At 36.4% G+C, this 20045-nt stretch overlaps 1 protein-coding gene across 3 annotated transcripts; it reads right to left on the bottom strand.

Moving 5' to 3' along the window:
• Positions 1 to 7115: 7115 nt before the first annotated feature.
• Positions 7116 to 10186, bottom strand: LOC110920603 (probable galacturonosyltransferase 10). 3 transcript variants are annotated; one of them, XM_022164779.2, is made up of 3 exons: positions 9598 to 9738; positions 9438 to 9499; positions 7116 to 8616 (listed from the first exon to the last, which is right to left on the bottom strand). In XM_022164779.2, the coding sequence occupies exon 3, from the start codon at positions 8605 to 8607 to the stop codon at positions 7165 to 7167; it is 1443 nt and encodes a 480-aa protein (XP_022020471.1). In that variant the 5' UTR covers positions 8608 to 8616; positions 9438 to 9499; positions 9598 to 9738; the 3' UTR covers positions 7116 to 7164. The 3 variants fall into 3 exon arrangements, with proteins under 3 accessions (XP_022020471.1, XP_022020470.1, XP_022020469.1); XM_022164778.2 differs by having other exon boundaries at positions 9438 to 9514; positions 9598 to 9733; XM_022164777.2 differs by lacking the exon at positions 9438 to 9499 and having other exon boundaries at positions 9598 to 10186.
• Positions 10187 to 20045: the final 9859 nt, after the last annotated feature.

Here is a 20045-nt window from a genome sequence, read left to right as displayed (position 1 = left end):
ACAGAGATGCTCGTTTCACTTCTCATTTTTGGAGAACCATGCAATCTGCTATGGGGTCCCAACTTAATCTGAGCACAGCTTATCATCCGCAAACGGATGGTCAATCTGAAAGAACAATCCAGACACTGGAGGATATGCTTAGAGCTTGTGTGATCGATTTTGGTGGTAGTTGGGATTCACATCTACCGTTAATTGAATTCTCCTACAACAACAGTTATCACTCCAGCATCAACATGGCTCCTTTCGAGGCTCTCTATGGTCGAAAATGTCGTTCACCAGTCTGCTGGAATGAGATTGGCGAGGCTCAACTTACTGGACCTGCCCTCATTTTAGAGACAACAGATAAGGTAAAGAAAGTTCGTGATAACCTTCAGACAGCTAGAAGCCGTCAAAAGAGTTACGCGGACCTAAAATGCAAGCCCTTGGATTTTCAAGTCGATGATCGAGTATTACTTAAGGTCTCACCTTGGAAAGGTGTGATCAGATTCGGAAAGAAAGGAAAACTTGCACCTAGATACGTTGGACCATTCAAGATTGTCGAAAGAATCGGTAAGGTAGCCTACAGACTTGAGTTACCTCCTGAACTTGGAAATGTTCATCCAACCTTTCACGTGTCCAATCTCAAGAGGTGTTTAGCTGATGAAAACCTCCACATACCGCTTGAAGAAATTCGTGTTGATAAAACACTGAAATTTGTTGAGAAACCGGTAGAAATCATGGAACGTGAAGTCAAGTGGCTTAAACGCAAGCGCATTCCTTTGGTCAAGGTTCGCTGGGAATCTAAACGTGGACCCGAGTTTACTTGGGAACGCGAAGATCAAATGAAGGCGAAATATCCACATCTTTTTCCACGAGTTTCCTCTAAATAAATTTCGGGACGAAATTTCCACAAGTAGGGGAGACTGTAACATTTGTGCTTGTAATCATTATGAACAGTTCTATTATCAATAAAACAATGTTATTTAATCCCAATGTTTGTTTGGTTGTGTTTTACATTCTTCATGTTTTGACTTTTATTCAATTCCAAATTCTACATCACTTTCTGGAGAATTATACGCAAACTGGTGCGTAAACGTACTCAGTCTAATGCGACAAATACTCCGGAACATCAACATATACTCAACATACCCTAAATAACCTTTACATAACTTAGAAATAAGTTTTAAAGGCTTTGGTATGGCAAAAACAAGTTAATTCGCTTACAGGGACTAAACTTGACAAACTGCAAAAGTATGCCAATTTGAACTGTAACAAACATTCCGGAACATGTCCATAAGTTAAACATACCATAAATATCCTTTACATAGCTTAGAAATGGGCTTTGAGGGGTTTGGTATGCTAAAACAAACTTTTGGATCATTCAGGGGCTAAAAGTGTCAAAAAGTGCACAAGTTTGCACTTTCACGCATAACTTACGTTCTGAATACATCCAGACATCCAAAAATTTATGTAAGCATCCTTATATTATGCCTTAGTGTTTGGCATAAGAAAAATCCATTTGTCGCGTCATTTGGATCGTTTTTCGCGCTTATGCGCATTCCGTCGTAATTAAGCGAACATCGCGATCGTACGGCCAAACGAACTGACACCCGGCATATTTTTGAGCATGTTTCATGTCCCCAATGTTTAGGCATCATTTTAGGGCCTTAAAGTTGGCTTTACGGGCCTTAGAAGTACTGAAAATGGCTTAAACATGCAACAGAGACCTAAACTGTAAATTCTGCAAGTGGTGCAGATCAGACGGGGCCAGGCGGCCCGCATTAGTTTGGCCTGCACCTTGACGCGGGCCGTGTCAGACCTACAGATCAGATAAGATCAATTAGTCAGCAAATTTCAGCTGATTAAACCTCAACCACATGATTTCACTTGCCCTTTCAGCTCACTAAGGGTCATTTTCAGTAACCATAACTTTTCGACAAGTGTACGCACGAGATTCGATCACGTTTTTCAAGAAACGATCCTAACGGTTCGGGAAATACTATAGATACCCCACCCCCATTCTTGTTAAAACCCACAAAAATCTAATCTAAGCTCTAAGTTGGAACCTTTGTTTCATACCTGATCCATTTTGATCTAGATTAGCATTCGGGGACCCTTCGTAAGTGTTCTTTCATTCTTTTAATCGTTTTCTAGTGCTAAAGTCAAACTTTGTATGACTTTCTGTGTTGGCCAGCTTATGGTCAACACGAAGTTCATTGGAACTTCATAACGTGAGCGTGATCACGATGGTTATAGTCCGTAATGACTATACCTACTGATTACCACGTTATCTAGGCTCAGTGACGAGTCGTAGTTTCGGCCAAAATGCGCATTCTTGCGTATTTTGTAACCAAACTACTCGTGAGCATCAAAGTCGTTTGTTTTGATGCCAAACCTGTTTTCTAAACTTAGTTAAGCATGTTCTAACATGCTTAGCTTGTCACTTTTAGTTTAGTGCATATATAGGGTCGTAAGGTAAGCAATCTAAACCATCGCTTTTACTTTCGAACCCGACCCATTTGGTCGATCATTAGGATCCGACCAAACACATTAGGTGACCATAGCTATAACCTTCTGAGGTTATACCTTGTGGTCACGATGTTAGGTGTTCCAAACGCGTTCTACGCGAACAACGCGTTAAGGTAGCATAAGCTACCTAAACTGGTCGTAATGGGTCGCAAGAACTTAGGTTAGGTTTCATTTTAGTATGTAGGCTTTGTTAAACCATATTACACGAGTCTCCATGCTCGTTTGGTTTACGAACCCGCATACTATCCGATCCTTCCGATTTTGGTCCGGTATATTAATATAGCTACCTATTAGGTGCCGTTTGATATTCCGTGATCTCTAGCATTATTTGGTTATTATACAAGAACTACAAAGCAATCTCAGGTGAGTACATTGAACCCCTCTTTTACCGTTTTCCAAACTGTTTTGGGGTGAAACACATGTGCCTACTTGTTACTTTCATGCTTTCTATGTTTTCACATCATATACCTGCTATGTTCGTTAGTACATTATAGTACATGATTTCATTACATTTCATGCTATGTATGCCCATTGTGTGCGTACTTAGTACATTGCTTTACATTACATTTCATGCTATGTATGCCCATTGTGTGCGTACTTAGTACATTGCTTTACATTACATTTCATGCTATGTATGCCCATTGTGTGCGTACTTAGTACATTGCTTTACATTACATTTCATGCTATGTATGCCCATTGTGTGCATACTTAGTACATTGCTTTACATCACATGCCTTCATTTTGGTATGACATTTGGTTTGTTTAACATGGAACAATACATTCATTAACATTGATCACGCCATTCGTTAGTAGGTAGTGGTACCATAGGAATTGACAACTCCCGTTCCTGAAATCCTGGGTTTGTTTGGATTGGAAGGAATGACCGAATTCGATATACATAACTTAGATAAACCATTAATTTGTTTAAGGGTTTATCGCCACAGTCTCAAGGCTTGGATGTATGCATATTTCACAATACCGCATAAATGTTTATATCAGTAGAGCATGCATTGTTCCACAAAACATAACGTTGATTTAAACCATGTTTTACTTCAACACCTTGTTTTGTGCATTTTACATATGGTTTAGTTGATACATCTCACTTACCATACAAGATATATTTTGGGTACACATTACATGATCCACATTAAACATGAACATTTTGACATTGATATACATACATGGTGGTTTGCATTTAACATAGACATTTCGATATGGTTTACACAATAACACTTGACAATTGATTTATACATAAACAATTTACATGGTGGTTGGTTTGGGTAAATGGTTAGAGTAACGTGGCGTATGTAATATGATACAAACATGGTGGATACGCCGCTGGTACTTCCTATATATAAATGCTTGTATAATATTACATATCGTAGCGTTATCTAAGTCATTTCAGTTTAGACACATTACATTTTACACAAATAACATACTCTTCACAAGACATTATTTTTACAAACAACTTATCTTATTCAACTCATTTTACTTGGTTACTCGTTTAACCTTACACTTATCTATACATATCATCTGATATTATCGTTTTTCAAATGGTTTACAAAGCAAGACAAATTACAAGGTTCATGACTGACTGTTATTAAACATTTCTTTAAACTCAAGTCATGAATTCCATTTTCACAAAACCTATGTATCTCACAGGCATTTTTATGCTGACGTACCTACTTTCACATGTGTTTTCAGGAGCTGTTCCATAGGATGACGATCATGACACTAGGGCGGACCTGTGCCGTAGAGAATAAAAATGAAGATAGACTAGTTTAATTATGTTCTGAACTCTTTGTTTTCCTGTTTAAGACAATATAACACTCTTGTTTATAAATAAAATACAACTTTGTATGCCATGGTTATGAAACAAATTAATTCTGTCCACAACACTCCCCGGCGTTTCCGCCGCGGTTGCACGTTATACGCGGCCGGGGTGTGACAACGAGAAGGTCAACCTCAGGATACTTTACCATGGTCGGAGGAAATCTAGTCACCTGGAGAAGCAAAAAAACAAAAGGTAGTCGCTCTATCTAGTGCAGAAGCCGAGTTCCGTGGGATTACACGTGGCTTAGCAGAAATTCTATGGATACCCAAGCTCTAACTGAGATCGGCTTTCCTCCCACCACAGCAACTAAAATCATGTGCGACAATAAAGCTGCTATACAGATCTTAGAAAATCCAATCCAACATGATTGAACAAAACATGTTGAAGTTGATAGACACTTCATCAAAGAAAAGTTAGAAGCAGGGATAATAGAACTACCATATGTCCAATCAAGAGATCAATTAGCAGACATACTAACAAAGGCTGTCAATGGGAGAGTCTTCGGTGAATGCTTAGACAAGTTGTGTATTGGAAACCACACTACTCAACTTGAGGGGGTGTGTCAGAAAGGGAAAACAAATCCTTAACAAAAATAAGAAGGTGACAGCTGCAAATTGACAACAAATCAACTGCCGGATCCTATGAACTATTTCCTTTTATATTTCAATTGTAATCTATATAAGTAGTCCTGCTTTGTTTTTTGTAAATGTACACAAATTTATCAAATACAAGTTTCGGTAGTTCTCTCTGATTCACAACAGGTCACTCACGCCCAAACCTAGTGCAAGATTTGGGACCACACATCTCACATTAAAGATACATTTGCAAGAACTTAAAAAACTGAAACCACCAATAGGATGATTAGAGGTTACAACCACCTTTGTAGTTTGCATTGGACGAGTTGTAGTTTATGTAGGAACCGGATACTTCCTTATAAACGTGTCAACACTAAACATGCATTATTCAGTTGTTGCTACACCCATTAAATCATTCTAAAACTATATTCCCCAATCCGTTTACAACCTATGGATTAGGTTCAAATACAAAGGATCCTAATTGTAAGAAGTGTAAGAAAGATTTATAGAGTGACAAGTGTCCAATAACCTAAAAAAACCCACTACACAAAAAAAGTACACTATAAAAAAAAAAAAAAAAAAAAAAAAAAACCTTAAACATCCACCACCACCAAAAACCTAAACCCCCATCCCCCCCCCCCCCCACGTGATGTAATGTAGTGGGTTTAGTTTTAGATTATTGGACACTTGTCACTTTATAAATCCTTCTTACACTTCTTACAATTAGAATCCTTTGTAGAATAACTTGACCCTACAACCTATTTACAAACCCGTCAACACTAGTTGATTTGTCAACCTGTTTGACCCATTCAACATCAGGTTACATGACTTTGAATGTGTTCTTTGACATTATTCTTGCGCTCACCAACAAAATTGACACCTGGTCTGTATACTCAAGAGATAATTATTGAAACTATAAGACAGATGTATATTTTAAACATGAATACGACTCGTTTAACTACTTTATATCCAATGTCTATAAGACAGATGTATATTTTATGCACCTAGAAGGATAAATAATGGATCTTAACTTTCAAATTTTGATTATTTTAAAAACGTAAAAAATCACATGGTGTACTTTTCTGTTATCGTGTCTTAACAGGTTACCTATTGCCAGCCCTACACTCCACCATCTATCGGTATTTTTCATGTGTAAAAATTATATCCTATCCAATGAATGTTATATATATATTAACTAGGTTATAACCCGTGTATTACACGGGTTAAGTAAATAAAATATCAAATAGTTAATAACGAAGATTTAACAATATAAAACGATATTTTAAGACACTTTACTGATATCCGAACAAAATTTTCTTTTATGTATGATCAAAACTTGTGATGTTTGTCAAGTTTATAAATACGAAAACATTTGAACCATCGATTATAAAACAAACTGTATCATTGACTTTCTCACGACGTGAAACCAAGTTTTATTTAAATAACAGTGTGGTCTTAATTTATTAGTTCTAAAAATATTGTTAAAATGTTTAGATTAGGCATATAGCAATTAGCCAATTAGATAAACTTATAGCTATAAAATAATATTTAAATTAATTAGATAAGTATAAATTATCGGTAATTATTGACATCTATTCCTAAAATGTTTTAAACGTTTTGTCTTTCTCAATAGACCACCACCCCATTTAAGAGGTAAAACATATCTTACCAATCAGTTAAGACGAAGACCCTATTTAAAACCAAGTTGATGATTAAATGATCAACATTACACCTGGTTATTAATGTCTTTACATTTTACACCTGGTTATTAATGTCTTTACATTTTTAACGAAATTCATTTTGCTTTTTTGGAATATATTGGTATTGATAAAATTAATATATTGTTGTTTATTAGTCAAACAGATGATTAATTGCTGAGGTTTAAAGTGGTGATTGGTGATACTCGAATTTGGTATAAATGTTTGAAACAAATAATTTAAATAATAATTATCTATAATTAAGTAAGAGTAGATGGTCTAGAATAATAACCTGGTAATTAATATAAATAAATAATAAGATAATTTATGGAACTTTATCCGTAATTTCTTAAATATTTGAAATATATATTAAATTTAATAATTTAAATTAAATAATAATTATCTATAATTAAGTAATAGTAGATGGTCTAGAATGATGACAAGTGTCCTTTTATTGGTTTCTTTTATTATAGTAGTTAGATTAGATTATAGGCATTGACATGAATAAAATAAGCCAAAATTTAAATATGTTTTGACTTTCAAAAAGAAGTCAACGAAAATTGCATTGCTCCAACATTGGATGAGTATAATCAACAAATTTCTCCCATAAAGGCTTGTACTTTTCCATTCCAATCTTCAACCAAGGCTTTGAATTACCATTAAAGTGTAACACAGCTCCATTTTTAATCAACTGCGAATCGACATTCGTGTAACCCAAACCAAGCACATGCCACATGGGATCTAAAGGCTCGGTTAGCCCGTAAAACGTAAGAAGTCCGGGTGGCAGCGTGCCAAGCTTCCACAATGTCCGGTCAATGTTCTTTTCTTGCCAATAGTGATAGATCCCGGTAACATTTCTTTTACGCCACTCGACCAGATCAAAGACGTTCATACCAAACGCCCAACCACACGCGTCCGGATCAAAATGCGATCTTATAAGCGGGTGAGAGTAATTCAAATACTTATGGTACCGATGAAACGTCTCCATACAAGTTTCCACTGCCCCGTTCACATTTCCGTTCAAATCAACAGTAAAAAGACCTGATAGATCCTTTTGAACAACAACATCATCATCGAGAAACACCACCTTCTTTAGATCAGGAAACACTTCCGGTATGTAAAACCTTATATGGTTCAACATCGATAAATACTTCGGGTTTCTAAACTTAATTGGCGTTTTCCCGCCATCGTTACTTCCTGAAAAGTAATAGCTTTTGGTGTCGGAATCTTGAAGCTGTTTGAGAACAGGAACGTAAGAAGCATTCAGCCAAGTAAAGTCCTCAAACTTCTGCACGTTAACCGTCACCCCATGAAAATCGTTCATCGTAAACCACGCGTTCATTGCAGCATAGTTCACTTCATCAGTCACTAAATGAAATACTATTCTATCTGGGTTCTTTGCGTTTAAGGATGTCGAGTTTACCACAACCGAAGTTGCAAGAATGTTGTCCGAAAACACGCAAAAATGATAAAGATTGTTGTCTTTCAGCTTCGCGTCTTTTTGCATATTTCCGGACACTTTTTGTTGCAGCTTTGATTGTTTAAACCATTCGGTTGTCAAACCGACACCAAGACAAAAAAGGCTTTTTGGGACTTCTTCTGCAGCTATTTGTCCGTATTTGCTACTTCTTTCGGTTACTAAACTTGTTTGTTCTTCAAGATCTTGGATTCGGGCTTTGAGTCTCATGATCACCGTTGCACTATCATAGTGATATTGTTGGGCTTGAAACAACAAGAGCGCCATGTCTTTAATAGCAGTATTTGACTCTCTAAGTTTTAACGGTGATCGTGTTAACGCGTTATTTGAAAGAAGGATTTGAGAGTTGCGAATTTGTGCGCTTAATTCCCATGCAAACTGGAGATTGTTGTTCTCTTTAGCAATCACAACGAACGCCTTAGCGAGTTGTATTTGATCGTTGAGTTTCCTTGTGATTGAGTTAGGATTTACCATTTCGTCTGTAGCATTAAGGCTTTCCAGGGTTTTATCCTGCATATAAGACCTCTGCAAAACACAATTTTAAAGCATAAATGTGGTGATCTTATATAAATCCAATAATGATTATGTTTTTAATAGATTAAAATGGGTAAATAAGAAATTTTAATATTTCTTAGATAAATCGGATTTGTCTAAGAGTGACAATTTCCGACGCGCCACGAAAAGAATCAGGTTTTGGGTTGTTATGTCTAGCTCGTTTAAGAAACGGGACATGTTCCGGTAGACCTGTTTAACCGTTTAATTAAACAGGTCAGCCCGCCAACCTGTTTGATTAAATAGGTCGACCCGTTAACCCATTTAACTCATTTTTAGAACCCACCAACCCAGTTAATAGGCTTACAACTTGGATCGTACCCACCAACCCGTTTGACACGTACTTGTGAATTGTTTTTTTTTTTTTTTTTTCAAACAGTGACTTGCTAACAATTTATCAATATTTTCATGGAACATAAGTAAGTATATTGCTATTTTACAATATTAAACCTTAATTCTAGTTGCTAAATTTCATCTCATGTTGACTTGTAAGAGATTCAACCTCTTATTTGTTTCAGTTGTAAACCAGCAGGAATGAATATTTGACTGTAAAAATTTCATATTAGTGTCTGACTATTTTTGATGCAGTGTTTGAAGACTTGAAGTGCTAGTTTTGTAAGGTTGACTTTCGAAAGTCAAAGTTTGACACAGAATATGATAATGTAGGCTAATTCCCTGATTATCCTCTCATTTTGGTAAATAGTTAAGCAGTGACTAGTATACAATCCCATGGGAACAAATAAGCCTTTGATAACTAGTTCTAGTGCATTGATTTTGACTATTTGAAGTCAAACCTGCAATGTGTCCTAGAGTCAAATGATTTGAGTGGATCCACTTGATTTGTACCAGCACCTAACTAGCAAAACAAAATCTAATTTCTTTTCAAATAATAACTCATCATGATTAAGAAAGAGGGGATCTAAATTCACAAACAACTGACGATTAAAAAATTACCTTAGATAAGAGCGATCTGGATGTGGGTCCGACTCTGTGTCGACTAATGAAAAGGATGAAGAGCAGAGCCATAAATCCGCATAATGTTAGCCAAAACACATTCGGTAACCATCGTCGCTTCACTGACCTCCGAAACTCTTGCCTTGATCTTCTCATTGCTAACAACCGCGAGCAAATTCCAGGTTATTACCCGTCAGGTGATGTCGGTGAGAAAGGCAGTTTCGGTCCCTTGTTTGGGTTTGCTTTTTTCTAATTAAACAGAGGATGTGTAACTTGATCGAAAAAAAAAATTAAAATTAAATTAGGCTTAGTGATAATGAAATCCCACATGCTTCACCCCCAAAGTCCCCTTACACAAAAATGTATATGTACAGTTGACATGTGACCAGTGGCGGATCTACAATCAAGTAAGATCTTGAACAATACAAAGAAGAACGATCAACTGATGATAATCAGTTGATCTTAAACTCACAATCACTACAGAATCTCACACGAGATTTAACAAGAACACAGAAGAACTATACAAACAACTGGAACCCTAATCGCCTTGAATAAGAGAGAAGAAGGAAGGAACGTTCTGTATTGTAACTATATCGAGACAACAGGTACCTTCTCTTTTATACTTGGATTAAAAATCACTTTCAATCAAGCCCTCCGAGTTTCCCAGTTGATACACTTTAATCCTCTGCATTAACTCCTTAGACCTCCAACTTTTCTAACTGCACACTCACACCCCTTGTGAATACAATAACATTGAACAGAAATATAAACTCATATAACACGTCGAAATGTTGCAACATGAATTAATCATAAGTTGCTTTTATTTTAACATGCCCCCTTAATTCATGTGGCAAACATGTCAAAAATACCAAGATCTTTACAAAGAGACTGGTGTTGACTCATACTCAACCCCTTTGTAAAGATATCTGCAATTTGTACATCAGTACAAACCTTTTTTGGTTCAACAATACCAGTAGCAATTTTTTCTCTCAAAAAATGTAAATCAATCTCGAAATGTTTAGTTCATTCATGAAATACTGGATTTTGTGAAATAGTGATTGCTGATTTACTATCACAAAACAGTTTAAACTGGTAATAAGTTTTTAACTTTTAACTCAGATAAAACATTTAAGACCCATATAATTTGGCAGGTAGCTGAGCACATTGCTCGGTACTCAGCTTCTGCTGTAGACCTAGAGACAACACTTTGTTTCTTGCTTTTCCAAGAAACAAGTGTTCCCCCTATAAAAAAAACCAAACCCTGTTACAGACCTCCTAGTTTTAATACACTTTGCCCAGTCAGAATCAACGTATCCTGACAACTGCAAACTATCAGACTTTTCGAAACTAATACCAGTTCCAGGTGATCGTTTTAAATATCTCAATAGCCTTAACGCAATATTGAGATGAGACTGACATGGGCTATGCATATGTTGACTTAAAAACTGAACTGCATAGCTTATGTCCGGCCTGATTAAAGACAAGTAGATAAGCTTTCCTATTAATTTTTGAAAAGCATTTATGTTTTCCAAAACTTTGTCTTCTTTAACACATTTATTTGTCACTAAAAAACTTTGTTCTATTGGTGTAGCAACTGGCTTACAACCTAAATAGCCGAACTCATTTAAGAGTTCAAGACAATATTTACGTTGTGACAAACAAGTACGATTATCAGAATACAACACTTCTATTCCCAGGAAATACCTCAGTAATCCCAAGTCTTTAATCTGGAATTATCACTCAGACACTTTTTTTTACTCTTTCTATCTCAATTTTACTGTTCTCTGTTATGAGTATGTCATCGACAAACACTAAAAGAACAACAAATAATTCATTTTTAGACAAGACAAACAGGGAGTAATCACACACACTCTGAACAAACCCCATAGAGACTAAAACAGTGGTTAGTTTTTCATTCCACTGCCTAGGGGCTTGTTTAAGACCATACAAAGACTTAATCAACTTACACACTTTATTATCCTCCTTGAAAAAAACCCTGCGGCAGAGTCATAAATACATCTTCTGTTAATGTTCCATACAAAAAAAAGCATTATTTATATCCATTTGATATAAAGGCCAATTATTATTAACAGCAAGTTTAAAAACGATTCTAACGGTAACCATTTTTACTACCGGTGAAAACGTTTCACCGAAATCTATTCCTTCCCTTTGGTTAAAGCCTTTTGCCACCAACCTGGCCTTATACCTTTCAACTTCCCCATTAGCCTTATATTTTATCTTATATACCCATTTACAGCCTATGGGCTTTCTACCCTTAGGAAGATCAACCAAAACCCATGTATTATTCCAATAGAGAGCCTCCATTTCACTATTCATCGCCTCTACCCATTTTTCATCTTTTACAGCTTCATCATAAGTAGTAGGTTCAATTGTTTTATTCAAAAAGGCAACAAGACACCCATTATCATAAGACAAATTAGCATAGTTAACCACTTTCTCTATTCCATATTTAACTTTACCCTCAACTACAAACTCATTAAACTTCCTAGGCATAGAAACATTCCTAGAAGACTTCCTGACACTTTGAACATGCCCCTCAGATAGGTTGGTCTCATCAGTTGATCCTATAGGGTCCTCTACCCCGCCATTGTGACCCTGTTCACTACTACTCACAAGTACCTCTGTATGTTGATCACTATCAACAGCAAATACAGGGGCAGATGTAGAGGGTAATAACGGCTGCAGATCATCACTATTAGGATCATGAGCACCATTTGTACCCTCTTCATCATTGGGTAAATCTTCAGATGAATATGTTTCAAAAAAATTAATATGATTTAAACTGTCACCACAACTAATTTCTTGATTAACAAATGATTTAGACTTAAAAGGATAAACATTTTCATAAAATTTCACATCTCTTGAAAAAAATATTTTTTTAGAATCTAAACTCCACAACTTATATCCTTTCTTAACATTCGAATACCCAAGAAACACACATTTATCAGCATGATATGCAAACTTATCAGTTTCTTTTAATATGGTACTAAAACATAAACATCCAAAATTCCTTAAATGTGACAAAGAGGGTTTAAACTCAAACATCATTTCATAAGGACTCCTACCATTCAACACATAAGACGGTAACCTGTTAATTAGATATACGGCAGTTAGAATACAATCTGACCAAAATCTTAGTGGCAGTCCACCCTGAAACATCAGGGCCCTAGCTGTGTTCAAGAGATGCCTATGTTTCCTTTCCATCACACCATTCTATTGTGGTGTATAGGAACAAGAGGTCTGGTGTATTATTCCCTTAGACTTACAAAAAATACTCATTTGTTTATTTTTTTTATTCCACTGCCTAGGGGCTTGATTAAAAAAAACAGGCAGAATAAAAACAAGATAAGGGAAAAGAAATTCTCACAAACAGCGTTTAACTCCCTCTAAGCAGACCTGAATTTGTAACCTTCTAGGGTTACAAAATTACAGATCAGAAAACCGAGAACCTCCTTGATATTAGCAACCTTCTGGTCAGTTTGCTCTGAGACCTTCTATGGTTTTAGTGTGACAACTGTCAAAATTCCAGGTATCCATACAATTATTAAACAATGATTAGTGGTTAATGACTGTGCTGAATTACAATTAAAGACTTGAATTGCTTTCTGATTATTACCTTGCAAATGACATATCATTATTGCATGCTAACTTTGTTGATTCAAATGATGCACGAAACACAGTTAGCACAGTTATCAGACAAATCAGAAAAATGCTGACGGAGTTCAGTACATAGACAGACATTGTATTGAGACACAGAATGAGTCTAAAACCAAAAGTTACACTAGTATAGTGTGTAGGAAAGTAAGGATCACAAAACTGCCTTCCTAGAGATAGTTTAAGTGCCGGAAAGTGCCTGAAACTCACTTAAAATGCTGAATTCAGCAATAATCAACATTTAAACACTAGATATCATGCAGAAATAAGGTTAAATGGTCCAGAATGCTTTCCTAAGTGTTGGAAATCAAAACTGTCACAAAAGGTAACATAAAGCACACTAAACTGCAAAGTTTAGCACCTTAACGAAGCGGTAACCAACCGAACAACCGGACACTACCCGAAACACCAGATTTTCACTAGAAGCATTGTTTTAACATTCCCAAGCTAGTTATGGTCCCCGAACATCATAACACACTATATAACAACTAGTAACTAACTAAGCTAACTAGATTACTTGAAATCTAACTATATAAACTAACTAATGTTTAACCCCTAATCTAGACCCCCCCACCTAGTTCACGGCCAACATGTGGCCCCCACTAGTGATTTTATTTGGTTAATTTATTAGATTGTGTTTCATCTTTTTAAAAAATTTAAACCATTAGATAAATGGTGATTGAAGTGTTATAAGTTTAACTCAAGGTTCATAACATTCATTCCTTAACACACACCAACACTTGAAGCTTTCTTCTTCCTCCTCTCCTTACTACGGCCAACACACACACCCACACTACCATCATCATCAAACAATTCCCATCCAATCCATACATATACAAAGGTGCTAGAAGCCATACAAGGAAGTTTGGAACCTTTGGAAGCTAAAGGACCTCTCACATAAGCTTTTATCCACTCCATTTTCATCTAGTGATCATCCCTAGCCTTGAGCTAGTAGTAAGATCATTCTACTCTTCATTTTACATCTTATTTTGGTGGTTAAAAGAAGATACAAGTTGTTAATCATAATGAACACTATGAATCTTGAACTTGAAAGTTGAACATAAGACTAAATACGTAAGAAATCATGATGTTTATGTGTTGATATGCTTGTTGATTGTTGATTGTTCATGTTATTAATGTAGATCATCATGTGATCTTGCTAGATAGTGATTAAAGACATAATCTAGCAAGATGAGAGGATGACTATGTTAAAGACCAATAGATCATCCTCATGTAATTCATGAACTTGAAAGTATAAGTTGTTTTTCTTGATAAGTGATGATCAAAGTGAGGTATAAGTCTTGTAAATCTATGATTTTAAAAATGATTTTTCAAGAAACCAAGTTTAAAATACAAGATTTACTTAATCTTGGTTCTTAAAGAAATTAACCACATTTTTAGTTGTTAATCAAGTGTAGGATCATGTATTTAACAAGAAAAATCCAAGAAGAAATATTTTTAGAAAAATGATTTACAAGTTGTGAAGATCTAATTTCTTCAAAAATGAAGTTTTTAAATAAACAACCACACTTTAAAGGGTAACTAAGCTTACCAAATACACTAGTAAGTTACTACACATCTTTGTAAATTTTCAAGTTCATGAGGTAGTAGTTTATGCTTGATTTTGGGAAATTGGTAAGTGTAGATTGATTTGTTGTTGACTGTGTTAATTTATAAAAGAAAATGATATGCCTTGAAGGCATGGAAACCTCCATTTTTTGGGGAAACTATGGCAAAATTTTTCTAAAAATTAAACACTTAGAAAAATATTTTTAAACAAATATTTACAAGTATATTTTAAACCATGAATTTTCACATAAAGTGTGCCATAATTTTTGTTACAAAAATTATAAATATTGGAGGTTGGTTTTTATAAATAGAAATGACTAAATATGTATTTAGGAAAATATATATTTAGAAGTCACCATGTGTGTGATTATTTTTATATTATGTGTATTAGTTATATTATTTGAGGACTTGAAATAATATAACTCATCGAAATACCAAAAATTTACAATCCAAAATATTACCAAAATTACAAGAGAATGAATATATAAATTATACCCACAATATTGTAGAAACCGAACGAAGGAATAAAACTCACAAAAATATTCCGGAAATTTTATTCATAAGTATATTTTGGTAATTAGTATTTTGGACACAAGAGAACCAAAAATATGATTTTTTTTACAATTATTACAAAATATATCATATTTTTGACAAGAAGAAAATATATTATTTTTGGTAGATAAAAATATATATTTTCTTGAAATTATTAGAAGACATTATTCTTGGGAGAAAATGTATTTTCTTAAATAAACTTGAAATATATTATTTTTGGATGAAAAATAGATTTATATATATTTTCTAAGTTGGACTTGAAAATATATTATTTTTGAAGTTTACATGAAATACAAATATTTTTACCAAAGAAAAAATTATAAATAATTTTTCTATGTAATATCTCTTAAATATATATTTTGAGAATATATATTGATGAATTCTTATTAGAAATATTATTCCGGAAAAGTTAATACAAAAATTAAGTATAAGAATACTTAATAATTACAAGAAAATACGTATTCTCGTACGTATAAATACACACCGAACTACGCTACTGAAACTTGGCAAACATATACAAATATACAAGAATTGGAATACAAGCATAAATACGCCCATCTTTGGGAAGGATATGTATGTACAAATACATAAAAAGTATCAAGTTAAAATATATTATTTTAACTATTATTTCAAAATTTAATAAATATAATTTAAGTTAAAATACTTATTATTTTAACAAATAATTATATAACTTGGAATAATATTGATGACACAATGAAACGTAACTCAAAGACACTAATTAATACTAAGTCAAGGCACGACCCGCTCGTCTAATAAACCGTAGTACGTTGTAGGTAGTCGTGTACACCATAGGAAACTTTGAGTTATAGTCGGATACAAATAATTCAAAACTGTGAGTTCATGTCCCCCTTTTCTTTTGACTATTTTCAGTTTTATAACTACGGGGGTGAAGTACATGTTACAAACTGTTTACAAACGTTTATATGTGGCATAGTTAGCTAAGGAAATGTACTGCTAGATCATGTGAGTGGTGGATACAACGCTTAAGACCATTAATCCTCGTAGTAGGACCGAGGGACATGAGTGATAGATCTATTTGGGTGTAGCGAACCCACACCCATGTGGACCGGGGTTTGGCCCATGAGGTGACTATGTCTTACAGCCGGAAGCCCGGTGCAAAATCTGCTAGGTTTGAGCCTTCCTGCATCACGTCACACATATTAATAGCCTTGCAAACCATTAATCGATCTGTTTTCCTTGTTTGCTTTCATACCGGGGTTTACAAAACATACATACTTACAATGATTACACGGGTTTATTCGTGCACACTTACAAAACACATGAACTCGCTCAACTTTTGTTGATGTTTTCAAACTACATGTATTTCAGGGAATTAAATGTGGATCTGGCGGACGTTTGGAAGTTTCAAGTGATGTTGGAAATAAAAGATGTCATCTGGTGTCTAAGGGTTTGGATTGTGCATCGTATCCTAGATAAGATGCATAGTTCAAAACCTGTTTTTCATTAGTGTCTTTTGTCGAGTCCTTGTGGAACTCTAAAACAATTTGCATGGTTTGTAATTTGGATTTAAAGTCTGTGTTGGGATTTAAGACAATGATGTTGTGATGTTTTAAAACTTAATTAATGGATGAACATCTTTTGTTTTATCATATAGTTGTTTGTTATGGTTGAATGCAATGATATTAAGCAAGTCACACATAATCACGCTTCCGCAAAAGTCAGGGTGTGACAGTTTGGTATCAGAGCTTCGATTGTAGCGAACTACGATTCCTTCTCGAGTCTAGACTACAATCATTAGGGCTCTCACGAAAATATTTTTACAACATGTTTTCATTGCATACACGAAACGCCCAGATCCAGGGAACAAACGTTTTTACAAAACAGAAAGACAAGAAACACGATTGCAAAGTTTACATTTGTGGTTTTGTCTGGGATAGACTAGGAAGGATAGAAAGGATTCATGAGGAATGATGAGGATACATGATTTCATGATACATTGTCTTTGATTGCATACTAAATGATAGTGGTTAATATATGTGCATATGTTATGATTGTTCTGTTATATACCCTATGTCTTCATCCGAGAGCGGATTGTCCAACACTGATGACCCTATGGCTATTGTCTCCGATGACGAGATCGCACCAGAGCCGGAGATCTTTACATCAGATACTGAGAGCGGCCCAGATATGCTATCAGACGATGAAGACGACTTTCAGTCGTTCGCGTTGCCTGACTTTGGAGATGACTTACCGCTTGCTGATGGTATTCCAGACGAGAATCCTTTTGTTGTTCCCATTCCAGTCCATGATCATCTTATCATCGGGCATCCCATTGATGAGCATATTGTGGCACTGATCCTCGCTCCCGTTCCTCTCATGGTCATTCCGCCCGAGGATTGGCCTTTTGATGATCTGTTTGATGATGACGTTGACCTATTTGTTAATGGTCCTCCTGATGATGCCCATGGTGATTGAGAGATAGATAAGGACGTTGTTGCTATTCCTCCTCCTAAGATCCCTGTTATCGAGTTATCCTCAGATTCTAGTTTACACTCTGTCTCAGATTCCTTTGAGTCTGTGACGTCGCCAGCTTTGCAGGCAGTTGGATTACGGCGCTATGCCACTGATTCTGATGATGATACTACGATCTCAGCTGCACCATCTCCTCCACACGACCCCGAGCCGGGTCTTGAGCCAAATTTTGTTCCTGTTGATCAGCCTGATATTGCACCTGCTGATCCTGAGCCCATGCCTAATCATGGCCCTATTCCTTTTGGCATACCTGACATTGCACCCCTCATACCTGACCCAGTTCCTGCACCTGTTGACCCTCCTGTTGTTGAGCCACTTATTCCTCCACCTGCACCCGCACCCGCTGATGTTGCTCCTTTTCCCCCTATGGAGTCCGATGTCCATCGCACTGACTTGCCTATCGTTTTCTTCCAGGACATCCCTGCACCCCGTCCAGGGGAAGGGACTTCTGGTCAGCACCTGCATGACGATCATTTTGCCTCAGCAGCTTTTTCTTAGGCCCCTCAGTCTGCACCTTTTGCTCCTTTCACTTCTTCGCCACTAGACGAGCCATTCCAATGGTTCCCACCGTACTCCATGCCGATTTCAGATCCCTACCATCCCTCTCATTTTGTTGGCTATATACGGGATGAGTTACTTCTATCGCTTCAGCTCCAGTTTGAGATTATGAGCCGCAGAGTTTTGGAGCTCGAGCTGACTCCGCGTCCCCTACCGTGTCCTTGTCAGCCTGCCTTTGTTCCCCCTCATTCATCACCGTCTCCTTTTGCATCCTCCTGCTCCTCTTTCTCCTTTTCCAGAGTTTGATGCTCGATTTCTTATTGTCGAGCGGCAGATCAGTTACTTGCTTCGACGTGTCTATGAGCTTGAGGAGGAGCTTGCGCATGTGCGCAACTTGCTTTTCTTTCCTCCACCTCCTCCTCCACCATCAGCATAGTTGGTTTTTGGTTTTATTTAGGTTGCATTACTTTTGATGAGAGCACCACTATTGAGCTGAGCTTGTGAAGCCTTTTGGAGACCACCTTTTGATTGTATGACTTTTGTAAATTGATAGACTTGTTGGACAAGGGTAGTGTGACCCTGTGTTCCTTTTGATCTGATACACTTTGTAAAACATGTAACAATACTTTGTGGTCGATGATTAATGAAAGCTCAATCGTCATGTTCTCATTAAATACGTTGTTGATTTACATGTTTGTGCTATGATTGTGATGATATATGCTTACTTGCTATGATAAATGCTATTATATATACGTACTATATATTTATTATACGAATAAGTCCTGACCTATCTGATCTTCTTCTTAGAAGATGCCTCCACGAAGGAACACTCAGTTGCCCACAACCGAGGCAGAATTACAAGAACGAATTTCATAGGTAATCGCACAACATGAGGCCCTACGCTCCAAACACAGCAGAGGCACCTCAGGGAATAACCCACCTAACGGTAATGTTTAAGTCACTTAAGACACATTACGATACGTTTGGATATTTCCATGTGCATTTTGCTAATGCTTTCTGTGAATGATGTTGCTTGGACAGGCTATACTTACAAGCAGATCTTGGACTACAAGCCTCTGAACTTTGACGGCACTGGAGGTCCATAGCTTTCGTGAGATGGGTTGAGAAAACAGATTCTGTGCTGCGAATGAGTAAGTGTGCGCCAGAGCATCAAGTCACTTACATTTCTGGACTATTCCTCGATGGAGCTCTATCATGGTGGAACCTTCAGGTTCAAACGTTGGGTGAGGCTGCAGCGTATGCGATGTCATGGGATGAATTGAAAGAGTTGATGCGAAAGAAGTATTGTTCGAGGGCTAAAATTCAGAAGTTGGAAACCGAGTTTTGGAATCTGAAAATGGATGGTACTAAGATAGCTGAGTATGAGCAGAGATTCCATGATTTATCTCGTGTTGTCCCCTACTTGGTAGAGCCAGAGTTCAAGAGGATTAAACGTTTCATTTGGGGATTGGCACCCCAGATCCTCAGCATGGTGACTGCTTCCAAGCCACCAACAATTACTAAAGCCATCGACCTGAGTGTGGCACTGACTAAAGAAGCAATCAGATTGGGCAAGTTTTCTATTTCTGAGGGAAAGAAGAAAGAAACTCATGTCGAGTCGTCGGGAGAGAACAAAAGGA

This window comes from Helianthus annuus, chromosome 17 (assembly GCF_002127325.2).
Source record: "Helianthus annuus cultivar XRQ/B chromosome 17, HanXRQr2.0-SUNRISE, whole genome shotgun sequence".
Classification (NCBI taxonomy): Eukaryota; Viridiplantae; Streptophyta; class Magnoliopsida; order Asterales; family Asteraceae; genus Helianthus; species Helianthus annuus.
This window is presented reverse-complemented; position numbering and strand designations above follow the sequence as displayed.

Coding starts and splice junctions, on each gene's coding strand:
- LOC110920603 (XM_022164777.2), bottom strand. CDS start 9,753: ATGAGAAGATCAAGGCAAGAGTTTCGGAGGTCAGTGAAGCGACGATGG. Junction 8,617..9,597: donor CCAGATCGCTCTTATCTAAG/GTAATTTTTTAA, acceptor TGTGTTTTGCAG/AGGTCTTATATGCAGGATAA.